At 33.2% G+C, this 13791-nt stretch overlaps 1 protein-coding gene across 1 annotated transcript in view; it reads left to right on the top strand.

Annotated features, from left to right (window-relative positions):
- The window catches only part of ZDBF2 (zinc finger DBF-type containing 2), a 109798-nt gene extending 107949 nt beyond the window's left edge, over positions 1–1849 (top strand). The window contains exon 14 of the mRNA XM_074298934.1: positions 1823–1849. Within this exon, the coding sequence (XP_074155035.1) occupies positions 1823–1834 (12 nt within the window). The 3' untranslated portion in view covers positions 1835–1849. The remainder of the gene's footprint in view (positions 1–1822) is intronic.
- The last annotated feature ends 11942 nt before the right edge of the window (positions 1850–13791 follow it).

The raw sequence follows: 13791 nt of genomic DNA, 5'->3' as shown, positions 1-13791 counted from the left end.
CTCACTACTACTAATTCTCAAATCAGATCAGGAAAACAAATTTTATTGTGAAAATGAAGCTGAGGGGGACCTTTTGAAACTCTTTGTATTTATAAGCTTAGGTGACAGGCTTTAACTATGAATAAAGACCATAAATGCTTCTCAAAGGCCACAATGTCTGAAGATTCTGGTCTTTAGTTTTTTTGTAACTTCTTGTCACTGGCAATGGATATTAGTGTGGCAAGTGAAAAGAGTGCTGAAAGTAGATTCAGGGGACCTTGGTTCAAAAAACTCCAGATTTGCCATTTACTATGTTTGTCATTTGGAAAAAAGTCATTTAACCTTATTAATCCTTCATTTCCTCAATCATAAAATTATGAAATTTGGACTGTAGGAACTTTGGGATCCCTCTAAATCAATGATTCATTGTTGTTGTTCAGTCATTTTAGTCATGTTTGACTCTATTACCTCTTTTGGTTAAGGAACTAGAATAAAGCAGCTGCCATTTTCTTCTCAAGCTCATTCTGTAGATGAGGAAACTGAGGCAAACAAGGTTAAGTGATTTGTCCAAGATCACATGGCTAGTAAAAATATCTGAAGCCAGATTTAAACTTGGGAGGATGAATTTTACTTTCTTCAGCTCTGGCATTCTATCCATTACCTGATGATTCTATACTAGTAGTCTATACAGAGTAAGTGTTTATGTACACGATTGCAATAATATAGGAAAAAATAGTTAGGGGAATGATAAATAAAAAGTAATTGTCAGTCTCCTGTCTAGAAACATTTGACATAAAATGAGCAAGAGCGTCTTGGGAGCTGATGTTACTGATACTCTTGTCTAGGGTAGCTAATGTCTGGGAGTGCCCTGGGAGGCATAGTCACCTGACACCCTTCCTAGCACATCCCATCGAAGTAAAGGTGCTGAAAGAGTCCTTACCTCTCCTGCTTCACATGATACTTGCCCCTAAAAGTATTTGGAGGTCTTGCTCCTTTAAAAAGAGAATTCCTTTTTTTTCCTATGAGATATTCCAAGAGGTCTCCCCATCCCTTTTCTGGAGTGGTCTTCTATTTTTATAGAAGTAGAAACTTTACAGAAATTCCTGATGGATTGAGCGAATGTGCTAAAGATCATGTTGATAGTTATGGAATAGAGATGAGTTTTGGAGATAGGCCCGTGGTGATAAATTCCTAGTAAGCCTGGTTAAAATTGAGCCACCTTTTATCATTAAAAAATTATAAATATTAGTATAGCATAGCATAGCTTGGAATAATGCGACATGGTATGGCATAGCATAGTATAGCATAATGTTAAATAATGTGATATGACATGATATAATATAACAAATATCACTTAACATAATACATGTACTATAACAATATGATGCCCTTTTTTCTTTCTGTATATATATATTTATATATGTAAATCCCAAATTTCCAACCAGATACTGATGGATTTTTGGAACATTAACTTGTGGCAAATTTAGAATTGCTTATATTCATGATCTTTCTTTATGTTAGTCTCTGTTGCTGCAAGGGGACTTGGAAGGGCTGGTCTTCATTCATGTTTGACCTATCATTAAGAATTTCATTATTGGCTGCTAAGTTGGGAAAAAAAAACTTCAGACACAGGAGATTTTTAAAAAGAGAAAAGTTTCCAATTGGTGTTCCTCTTGAATGTGATTGTTGGGGTGGCAATAAATGATTCCAGGAAAGGAGAGAGAAAAACTGAATTTTGCCATGGCATCATGATGATTCTTTTGCTTCCCACATAAGGCACAGACTTATTCCAGGGACTTTTGGTGGTCTTTGACTTTTCTTGTTTGTTTTCTATCTTTCCTAGGTGAACGAATGACAATCTTATAAGCCTGAGAGATCTGGAGATTCTCCTGTAGTTCCATCAGCCCCTGTAGCTGAGTAGCAATGAGAGTGTCTGACAGCAGGGGGAAGTATCTGCATCAGAGAGAGAGATGCTACTTGGAAGAAAATCAAGTTTGTCTGTTTGGACAGTGCCCAGGACAGACGTACTTAATCAGCAGCATTGTACAACTGTTCTAAACTATGATGGGCCTTCTAATATTCACTTCACAACCAATTGTAAGGAGAGTATAAAGTTCTTGAATAATGTTCTAAGCATTCTGTTAACAGGACCTGGGATTCTTGATAACTTTAGCATGCCTTTTTGTGTAGCAATAAATGACGTGAGCCCAAACTATTTTTTTAATTCTGTCATGATTATTTTTTCATTCTCCCCTTCTTTTCTGAGGAATCCCTTAGACTTTTGGGCCATAGCTATTACTATAACAGCCATATCTATTACTCTGTTTCTTTGGGATTGATGTAAGGTTAGGCAATATAAATCAATAGGAGCCCCATCCCCTAAAAAAAAGATTAGTCTTTCTCAGAGATGAGTCTAGGTACAAACATCAATGGCTTTAGATTAAGGCTTGTAGGTGCCAAGTCATTCTATGGCCTATGCTGAATTTTTTTAAAGCCTTCTTTTTTGACTGTTTTTTAAGGAGAGAGTTTAAAAGTTTGGAACCATCTTCTTTAAGACAATTTAGAAAAAAGCTATAGCATAAGAGAGAAAATATGGCACTATATATGATATTCCTAAGGAAGAATATTTATATTGAATAAGGATTTCATTTATATTTTCTTATTTGTGCTTCATTTTTTATGATCTTAGAGTTGGATAGGGTTAGATTTGGATTTTTGAATTTAGATATCATATAGTTTAAGTTTCACCCTAGAAAAAATTCCTGCTATTACATACCTAGAAACTGGGTTTCAGGTTTTGTTCGATGAATTCTATGCCACCTCTCAAAGCAGATTATTCATTTCATTTTTAATCATAGTGATAGCTAACATTTATATATGAGCAATATAATATTTAATATAACATATTACATATGTTATATATAATATAATATATAAATATGTAATATTTAATGTTTGCAAAACTTTTACATATATATATTATGTCATTTATTTCTTATAACATCCTTAATGATGCAGATGCTATTATTATTCCCTTTGTACGAACCCGAGGCCCAAAGAGGTTAAGGTATTTGCTTGGGGTTATAGAGCAAGATTTGAGCTCCAGTTTTCTTGGCTCCAGCAATCTATCTACTATGTCATGACTGTACTAATTATGATTTTTTTCTTGATATCAAGCTCAAATTTGCTTCTTTGTAGCTTCTTCCTTTTTTCTCCTTTTTTCACTGCTGAAATCAAATAGAAAACCTCAGGAACAACTTTAAGCATTTCAATAAGTCCTAAAGTTGAAGCAACTAGGTGGTGCAGTAGATAGAGCACGAGCCCTGAAGTTAGGAAGACCTGAGTTCAAATTTGACTCAGACACCTAACACTTCCTAGTTGTGTGACCCTGGGAAAGTCATCTAACCCCAATTGCCTCAGGGGGAAAAAGTCCAAAACAAATGTTACTGCAATGAAAATCTGTGTGAAATGAAAATACTTTCAAGTCTCTATATGCCACGTATTTAATGCAGTATTTGATGTATAAGAAAGGTAAACCCCCTCCCCTACCGAAAAAAAAAATCCCATTAGATTTGAGGTAAGGGGATCTGGGTTTGAATTTTGATTTTGTTTCTTAATATTTTAGTGACCTTGGGTAAATCCTTTAACTGCTTAATGACTCCTTTTCTTAATCTGTAAAATAAATGGATTAGACTAATTTTCTAAGGGATCTTTCAGTTTTCAATTCTATAATACTATGACATGAGAACATAGGAATTGTCATAAGGAGCCAGGGCTTTCCTTAGAGTAACACCTCAGACTATGGTGGAGAACTGTTCAGCTGCTACTAATTTACAGAAGGATGGAACACAGATAAATATATTCATGTTCCCCCACCAAGAAACTGACTAGCATTTCATGTGGGTGGGTGTATCTCCCCTATCTCTCACAATGCATCTCATGTACATTTCACATTTACTCTTTTTGACTGATTCTGGTACCAACCTCTCTGCCTTTGCTTCTGGCCCCGCTGCTTAGCCCCTGTATCTTTAGTAATTGTGTAGAGCCAATCTCTAGGCCTTGGGAAGCAGGGTATCTTTTGGTTTGATTGTTATTAGATCCCTAATTTAGGAAATTTTAGCCTCAATACATGGTAGATCCTATCTTTCTTCAGCTCGGGAAAAATGGTTTAAGTCTACTATTAGTAGTCCCAAGGGACTTGTTTTGAAAGAGCATGAATATATTTGTGATCATTTTAAAAGTCAGAGGCATATTTCTCAACCTGCTAGATTACCTTAATGACTTACTGTAGACCTAGATCTGTGATCCATTAATTTATCTGGCTCTAAATTTTTAATCTTCTGACAATGATTTTTTTTGCTATATTTGGGAAACTATACAAAAAAGTGATGTTCTGTTGAAGCAATGTTCTTATATTGTTTCCCACAGTAGCAATGAAATCCAAGTGGAAAATGAAAGGAAATTTTTTTAAAGTAAATTTCTTTTTTAAGCAGTACTTGGAATTCTAATTAGATCTTACTACAATTGCTGATAGAGTATTAAATATCCTTATTACTTCCACAAAAACCATCTCTAACCAGTATCTAAATTTAGAAACTTTGCTGCAGTGAATCCTCAACTGTAGGCCCTTGAGGTATGCATGATATTAAATTCTCATCATCTATTTTGTTTTGTTTTGTCATGGGTTTGATTTCAAGTAAAGTCAACAAACATTTATTAAATGGTTATGATGTGCCAGACTCTGTTAAGTGATGGAAATATAAAATGAAATGAAAAGACAATCCCTATTCTCAGGAGCTTACATAAAATAAAGTTAAAAAGGAGAGGGGAGAGGGGAAAAGTGCCTCTATGTGGGCATGGTAGAGAAAGAAGTTCATAGATTTAGGGGTAAGGCCTTCAGAGAAATTAAGGGAGTAAACATGGCTGGCCTGAGTCTTTCCTTAAAATGGAAGTTGGAGAAGAAACCAATCAATTGGAGCAAGGGAGTACAGGGGTGAAAGACTTATTCAGAGTGAGATGTCTGCTAGAACATATTCCTGACCAAGAACTAACATCAAAGAAAATATAAAGATGAAAAGTAATTTGTTATAAAATCAAAGATAAAACTATAAGCTCCATAATTTAAAAGAGTAAAAATAGCTATTTGCAATGTATACTACATTAAAAGTCCTCTAAAATAGAGATAAATGACTATTGAAAATAGAATGAGTGAAAGCCTTTTTAATACTAGCCAAACAATATAATCATTGTGAATTTAGACATCCAGGCAGATAATGTACGAAATTTATTACAAAATTACCTCTTTCTAAGTGAAGCCTGATGGGTATTTGTTAATTATAATCAATAATGTGATATCCTTGATTTCTCATTCCCTCATATCCTTCTCTCACACTTATCTGTTGACAAAGTCTGTCAATTTTACATTTGTAACTCCTTGCCACAAGTTTCTTCTCATTGTACTCTGTCCTCCACTCAAGTGGCAAAATGATCTTCTTAAAGCAGGTCTGACTATGTCACACTTCCTTTCCCCTTCTCTTCTCTGCTGCCATATTCAATAAGCTTCAATAACTCCTTATCACCTCTTGATTAAAATACAAAATCCTGATTAATATGAAAATATATTTTACATGATAGCACAAAGAAACTTTATTAAACTGCCTCCCATCTTTGGAAGAGAGCAGGGGAGGGAGGGAGAAAAATTTGAAACTCAAAATCTTGTAAAAATGAATGCTAAAAATTTTCTTAACATGTAATTGGAGAAAAAATAAAAATTTAAGAAATTTTTAAAAAGGCCATCCCTGAAGTAGGAGGACCTGAGTTCAAATTTGACCTCAGACACTTAACACTTCCTGGCTGTGTAACCCCAATTGCCTCAGTTAAAAAAAAAAAGAAAAAAGAAAAAGGAAAAGGAAAAGGAAAAAAAAGAAATGAAAAAAAAGTTAAAAAGTAAATGACAATTATTGGAGGAACTGTGGGAAAATAGGCACTGATGCACTATTCATGAATGTGAATCTTCCATACCTTTTTAGAAAATAATTTCGAAACATATAAAAAGTTATTAAAATATCACATATGCTTTGATTCAACAACACTGCTAAAAGGCATCTTTCCAAAAGAAGTAAAGAGAAGAAAAAAAGGTCTTATATATATATATACACGAATTTTTATAGCAGCTTTTTTTTTTGGTTGTGGCAAAAATCTGGAAATTAAAAGGATATTTATCACTTCAGGAATAGATCAATAATTAATATTCATTGTGTCAAATGATTTCTAGTTTATTTTTCTTATTTTCTTTTTAATATATATTTTTTTAAAGGCATATTTTCTAATTATAAAATAGATATTAAATTAAATATAAAAAGAAAATATAAAAACTCTTTTTTAACATCCAAAGCCCTTTATAAAATTCCCCATCACCAACTCTGCCATTCTAACTCTTCTTATATCTAAATCATCACGATATTTTCAGCAGCCCAGCGACTTGGGCTTCTTTGCTAATTCTTGAAGAAGATGCTCTTTTTCCTCATTTTGGGATTTTTCTGTGGTTGTTTCTTATATCTGGAACTCTCTTTCTCATTTTCTTTATCTTCTGGCTTCCCAAACTTTCTTCAAATCCCAGCTAAAATCACAATAAATATTTAAGCTATAATTAGAGCTTATCTTGGAAATATACAAATATTTGCATTCTTTTAGAATAATTAGATTCAGAAATCATGCATGTCAAAGGTTAACGTATCAGTTCTGTGTATCAATGATGGCTAACAACAACTTCTTAGTAATTTTAAAGTAAACAAAAAGTGGAAAAGTTTAAAGTTGAATATGACAAAATTTCACCAGGGTTTCAAAACATTGGAAGTGTCATCTGAAATGGAATGTTGCAAGCATTTGGATTGCAGACCAGGGTTATGTCAATTGCATAACAGTGTTTACAAGATTGATTTTTTAAACAAAAATTATCTCATTTCTAAGTAGAAAAGGAAAGGAAGAAAATAAGTTTAATTAATTATTATTTTAAGCCATATTAGAAAAGTTCCATTTATTCTCTACTATTATCTTTCATTTAAATATCTCATTATCTCTCGTTAGGTTCCCTGATTACTTCTATGAGATTTAGCTCTAATACCTAAACTTAGGAACTGATATTTATTGATGCCTTAACTGTTAGTTCTTAAAATACATATGAGAAAATTAAATACTTATCATTTGATAGTAGTAATGATCAGGACAGTTCCTTTTAAGATATGTAAGCCATAAAGGCATTTTCCCAACATTCATCCTTGCAAAACCTTGTGTTACAAATTTTTCTTCCTCCCTTCTCTTTGCCCTCCCATAGACATCAAACAAACCAATATAGGTTAAACATGTGCAATTTTTCTAACTGTATTTCCCTAATCATCATGCTGAGGAAGAAAAATCAGATCAAAAGGTGAAAGAAAAAAACATGAGAGAAAAAACAAACAACAACAAAGGTGAAAATACTATGCTTTGATACATATGATACATACATTATAGTTCTCTCTTTGGATGCGTATGGTTCTTTCCTTCACAAGTATATTGGAATTGCATAAGGACATTTTCTAAACTGGTGAATTAAATTATTCACAAAAATTCTGGAGGATTTGTATCTTCTATCTAGGTACATTTAAAAAAAAATCTACTCATGGCCCAAATTATAAAGCCCATTTAGCTTTTGATTGCATGAAGGGCACAGATTTATGTAGAAATTGTATCATATCTACCCCATGTGGAGACATGTCAGAGAGAGAGAGAGACAGAGGAAGTCTGTGAAAGAGCTACTAGACTTTGCAGAATTCTTCTCTTTCTCTTACTAGGGTTGGGAATTATTTCATGAGATTATGCTAAAAGGGAAATTGAGATTGAAACGTTGAACAAAGTCGTAGATAGAGAAATGATTCTAGAGTCAGAGGAACTAGGTTTGAATTTTCATTCTAATAGGCAGCTTGATGGCACAGTGATTAGAGATTTGGTCTTGGGATCAGAAAGGCTTAGAGTTCAAATCCAGTCTTAGATATTTAATAGCTATGTGGTTCTGGGCAAGTCACCCAATCTTTGCCTCAAATTCCTCATTAGGAAAACAGGCACAATGAAAATGTCTACCTCCCAGTGCTGTTGTTAAGATGAAATGAGACAATTGTAAAACACTTGGCACAGTACCTGGCATATAATAAACACTATATAAATGTTAGCTGCTATTATTAGCTGTGAGATGTAGGCAAGGTAGGTCATTTTAATTTTTTTTTTTTTTTTGACCTCAGAACCTTACTTGTTAAGCTTGATGGTCTCTAAGGATAAAGAATGAAATTAGGCTAAACTTTAGACTAAAAGGAATTTTTGCAAGTCTTGAGGTTTTTTTTTTCCTCCAAAGATAATTTATGAATTTGTCAGATATTATGGGAGAACTCTTACTCCTAGATCATCTACAGGCCTCATATCAAGCTAATTTTATTCATTCCTGCTCAAAGTTAAATAGTGAATGATAGTAAACTTCAGTTAATGAGAGAATACTGTATAGAGTTGATTTATATGAACTTTCTTATGGAACAGCTTCACTTTTTAGACAAAACTTGACTGCCATCAAAATATATTTTTTCCTTTATCTAATGCAATCTTGCAATTAGGGTGGTGTAATTAATACGCATATAACACAGTGAATCAAATGGGAGAATATTTTTTTCTCTAATGAAATTCCTCTTATTGTATATTCCTACCCAGTAAGTGCTTAATAATTACTTTTTGTCAAGTGCCTATTGCTATTGAACATCATTTTATTATATTTTCAGGAGGCATAAATTCAATTCTGTGTGCATCATTCTTATTAAGTATCATTCTATTATACTTTCAGGGCATATAAGTTCAACTCTATATGTATCATCACCATGTGCTGGTTTATCCCTTTTTGATTGGTACTGCTCTAACATTGCATATTAATTAGTCTGTGAGAGAATTAAGACTAAGGTGTATATATTGTAAAGATTAAACTAGATTTAAAGCTATTGGTAACCTATGTTATTCTAAATCAATGACTCCTGATCCTGGTAATGTGATATTAGATGGCATTTTCAGATAGCAAATAGAATGTTGTAAAAATTTCAAGAATTTAATTTGAATACATTTTAATTTACCTATAAGGATGATAATATATCTGTACTCCAGTTGAACAGAGAAGGTCCAGATTTCTCATAAAATGAATGAATGAGTCAAGCTAAGTGTTCTGTATAAACAATTATTTGACACTTCTATTCAATTAATCAAAAGCATAGACTAGGTGAGAATTGTCCTTAAGTAGCATGAATGACTTTTCACTTAGGGTTCAATATCTATATCTATACTTTAAATCAAAATTACAGACATTGTTGTACAATTGATGTGGTCCTGGCCTCCAAACAAAAGGCTCGCAACATTTTATTTCAAATGATACTTACAATGTTTTGAAACCTTAGTGAAACTTTTTTATAAGTTCAACATTAAATTGTTAAAATATTTACTCAGTATTAATAAGATTGTTGGCCATCACTGACTCATACACAGAAGTGATTTATGTTCCTAACCTTTGACTTAGATAATTTCTGAATTTAATCATTCTAGGAAGTATAAACATTTGTATGTTATCAAGAGAAGCTCTAATTATAGCCTAAATATTTGCCTCTTAAGAAATTTAAGAACCATTCTGCCAAGAATGCTAGAAGATTTGGGTTTTGTCTCATAGTATGAATTAATTAGCAAATCCATAGAATTGAGTTTGCTCACTCTAGATTTTGATTAAAAACAAAACAAAACACCTTTGTTAATATTTGTGGAAGTCACTTCTTTATTTGGCTTATGGGGTACATAAATCAAATAGATTTGAAATGAATTGAACATACTTTCTTTTTTTTCATTAATTCTAGCTTTATTGGTATTGGTCATTATGTAGAGGAAAGATATATATATATATATATATATATATACATATCTATATATATTTTGTAATTTTTTAAATTAATTTTTATAATTATAACATTTTCTTTGACAGTACATATGCATAGGTAATTTTTTTTTACATTATCCCTTGTACTCCCTTCCATTCCGAATTTTTCCCCTCCTTCCCTCCACCCCCTCCCCTAGATGACAGGCATTCCCATACATATTAAATATCTTATAATATATCCTAAGTACAATATATATGTGCAAAACTGAATTTTGTTGTTGTTGTTGTTGCAAAGGAAGGATTGTATTCGGAAGGTAAAAATAATCTGGGAAGAAAAACAAAACAAAACAAAACAAAACAAAAAACAATGCTTACAGTTTACATTCATTTCCCAAAGTTCCTTTTCTGGGTGTAGCTGATTCTGTCCATCATTGATCAATTGGAATTGGATTAGCTCTTCTTTATGTTGAAGATATCCACTCCCATCAGAATACATCCTCATTCAGTATCCTTGTTGAAGTGTATAATGATCCCCTAGTTCTGCTCGTTTCACTCAGCATCAGTTGATGTAAGTCTCTCCAAGTCTCTCTGTATTCCTCCTGTTGATCATTTCTTACAGAGCAATAATATTCCATAACATTCATATACCATAATTTACCCAATCATTCTCCAATTGATGGACATCCATTCATCTTCCAGCTTCTAGCCACTATGAAAAGGGCTGCCACAAACATTTTGGCACATACAGGTCCCTTTCCCTTCTTTAGTATTTTCTTGGGGTATAAGCCCAGTAGTAGCACTGCTGGGTCAAAGGGTATGCACAGTTTGATAACTTTTTGGGCATAATTCTAGATTGCTCTCCAGAATGATTGGATTCTTTCACAACTCCACCAACAATGCATCAGTGTCCCAGTTTTCCCACAGCCCCTCCAACATTCATCGTTATTTGTTCCTGTCATCTTAGCCAATCTGACATGTGTGTAATGATATCTCAGAGTTGTCTTAATTTGCATTTCTGATCAGTAGTGATTTGGAACACTCTTTCATATGAGTGGAAATAGTTTTAATTTCATCATCTGAAAATTGTCTGTTCATATCCTTTGACCATTTATCAATTGGAGAATGGCTTGATTTCTTATAAATTAAAGTCAATTCTCTGTATATTTTGGAGATGAGGCCTTTATCAGAACCTTTAACTGTAAAAATGTTTTCCCAATTTGTTACTTCCCTTCTAATGTTATTTGCATTAGTTTTGTTTGTGCAGAAACTTTTTAATTTGGTGTAATCAAAATTTTCTATTTTGTGATCAATAATGGTCTCTAGTTCTCCCTTGGACACAAATTCCTTCCTCCTCCACAAGTCCAAGAGATAAACCATCCCAAGTTCCTCCAATTTATTTATGATTTCATTCTTTATGCCTAAATCTTGGACCCACTTTGATCTTATCTTAGTATGTGGTGTTAAATGTGGGTCCATGCCTAGTTTCTGCCATACTAATTTCCAGTTTTCCCAGCAGTTTTTGTCAAATAATGAATTCTTATCCCAAAAGTTGGGATCTTTGGGTTTGTCAAACACTAGATTACTATTTTTATTCACTATCTTGCCCTGTGAACCTAACCTATTCCACTGATCAACTAGTCTATTTCTTAGCCAATACCAAATGGTTTTGGTGACTGCTGCTTTATAATATAGTTCTAGATCAGGTACAGCTAGGCCACCTTCATTTAATTTTTTTTTTCATTACTTCCCTTGAAATTCTTGACCTTTTGTTGTTCCATATGAATTCTGTTGTTATTTTTTTCTAGGTCATTAAAATAGTTTCTTGGGAGTCTGATTGGTATAGCACTAAATAAGTAGATTAGTTTGGGGAGTATTGTCATCTTAATTATATTCACTTAGCCTTTCCAAGAGCACTGAATGTCTTTCCAATTATTTAAATCTGACTTTAGTTTTGTGGCAAGTGTTTCATTATTTTGCTCATATAATTCCTGACTTTCCTTTGGTAGATATATTCCCAAATATTTTATACTATTGACCGTTATTTTGAATGGAATTTCTCTTTGTATCTCTTGCTGTTGGATTGTGTTGGTAGAACATACTTTCTCTATATATTCTTTTGCTTTGCTTGTAACATTCAAATATTCAATTTGTACAATGGGAAAATTCTATATTATCATTACTCCTGACATTTCTCTTACCATGCTTAATTGACTGAGGCTTGTCACCAAGAGTTCCCTCAGCTGAATGACTTCTTGAATGAATGAGGATGTTCTACAATCATAGATAAGTTGGATAAATACATAGGTAAAGTACAATATTTGAAAGGACCAAATGGGTACTTTCATTACTTTTTGGAGGATTATAAAATCTCCTTACAAGGCCTGGTAAAGTCATTCAACCAATGGTCATGGGCTTGATTGATGACTTTCCTCAGGCCTCAACTAATCAGAAGCTGACTGCTCTCCAAGTAATAAATGAATTGGCTAAATGGGAATTCTAACTGAAGATCATGTGAGAGATGTCCCATTTCTCTCAGCAACAAAGTCCCATCTATGACATGTTTGTATTTAGAGTTTTCCAGAGCTACATGAGCTATATCAGCTTCTAGGTGAGAAGTATGTGAGTGTGTGTGTGTATGTGTGTGTGTGTTCATGTATAAGTGCACATGCATGTATCCATATACAGATATATCTTTTTGAATCTTTAATAAATACTTTGGTAAATGAAAGGCAAGATCAATGGCTACTTTCAGTATTATAAACCTAAATAAGAGCTAATGAACCAAGACACTTGGAAATAGACACATAGCAGCTTCAGACTAGGCTTTGGTGTACTTAATCAGTTTAGATTTGTAGATACATCTTTTTCCATACATCTTGCATATTGCATATGACAGAAGCTGCTGTTCTGCAGAAAATGTTAAGGTGTTCCAAGTCTATATTCTCTGGCTGAATTCCATAACTTAGGATGAAGTTTCAAAGGCATGGCCACATCACAGATAGAGACAGGTTCCATGAAATGCTGTCAGTTTGTGTTACTCTAGTGTCTGGTCTGTTATGGCCATGTCAATTCTCAGGTATCTATTTAAACTAAAAAATACATCTTGGAAAAACAAAATGAGAACAAGTAGGATTTAAAGAAGGGGAAGTTTGGTATCTTCTCAGCATCTTTATTTCTCTTAGGGGTGCAACATATTTCCTTTTAGGACATTTTTTTCCCTATGAAACATAACTGGATAGACATATGAGGTGCCTTTTTAAGTATTTGTTGAACAAATAATAGGAGGCACCACTTGACTACTAATCAATGATAAACTAATACTGGAATTTAAGAGTATATGCACTGGGGTTTGTGCTTCCTTTTCTTCTCTGGTCATCTTAGCTTACAGGAAGAGAATGACGTTATGAAAAATGATAATCTAAACCATCTCAGGCATGGCTCAGAAGATACCAGCAAGTAACATTCATAGTTGTCAGGGTTTTACTTTGATTCCAACATCCCAGGAATGTTTCATCACCATTTATTCCATTTTTTCTATTGGTGACTCCCATCAAAAGAACAGAATGAAAAACCTGTCCCCAAATAGAAACAATTTATTTCATTTACCTATATTTTCATGATTCTCAACAATTATCTCTGGATCTCACTCATACTTTTACTTTATCTAATTTTTACTCTCTTCAGACTTATATTCAGTAGTGGTGTGGTGAATAGGGCATTAGACTAGGAATAAAGAAGTCCTTAGTTCAAATTCTATCACACATATAAATACTTATTAACTGTATGACCCTGGGCAAATCAGTTCCTTCATCTATAAAATGAAGAGAGTAGATTTGAAGATATTTGAAATCTCTTCCATCTTTAAATCTGTGGTTCTGATGTTA

The sequence above is a fragment of the Sminthopsis crassicaudata genome, chromosome 3 (assembly GCF_048593235.1).
Source record: "Sminthopsis crassicaudata isolate SCR6 chromosome 3, ASM4859323v1, whole genome shotgun sequence".
NCBI classification, from domain to species: Eukaryota; Metazoa; Chordata; class Mammalia; order Dasyuromorphia; family Dasyuridae; genus Sminthopsis; species Sminthopsis crassicaudata.
Note: the sequence above shows the minus strand (reverse complement) of the source record. Positions and strands in the feature narration are given on the sequence as shown.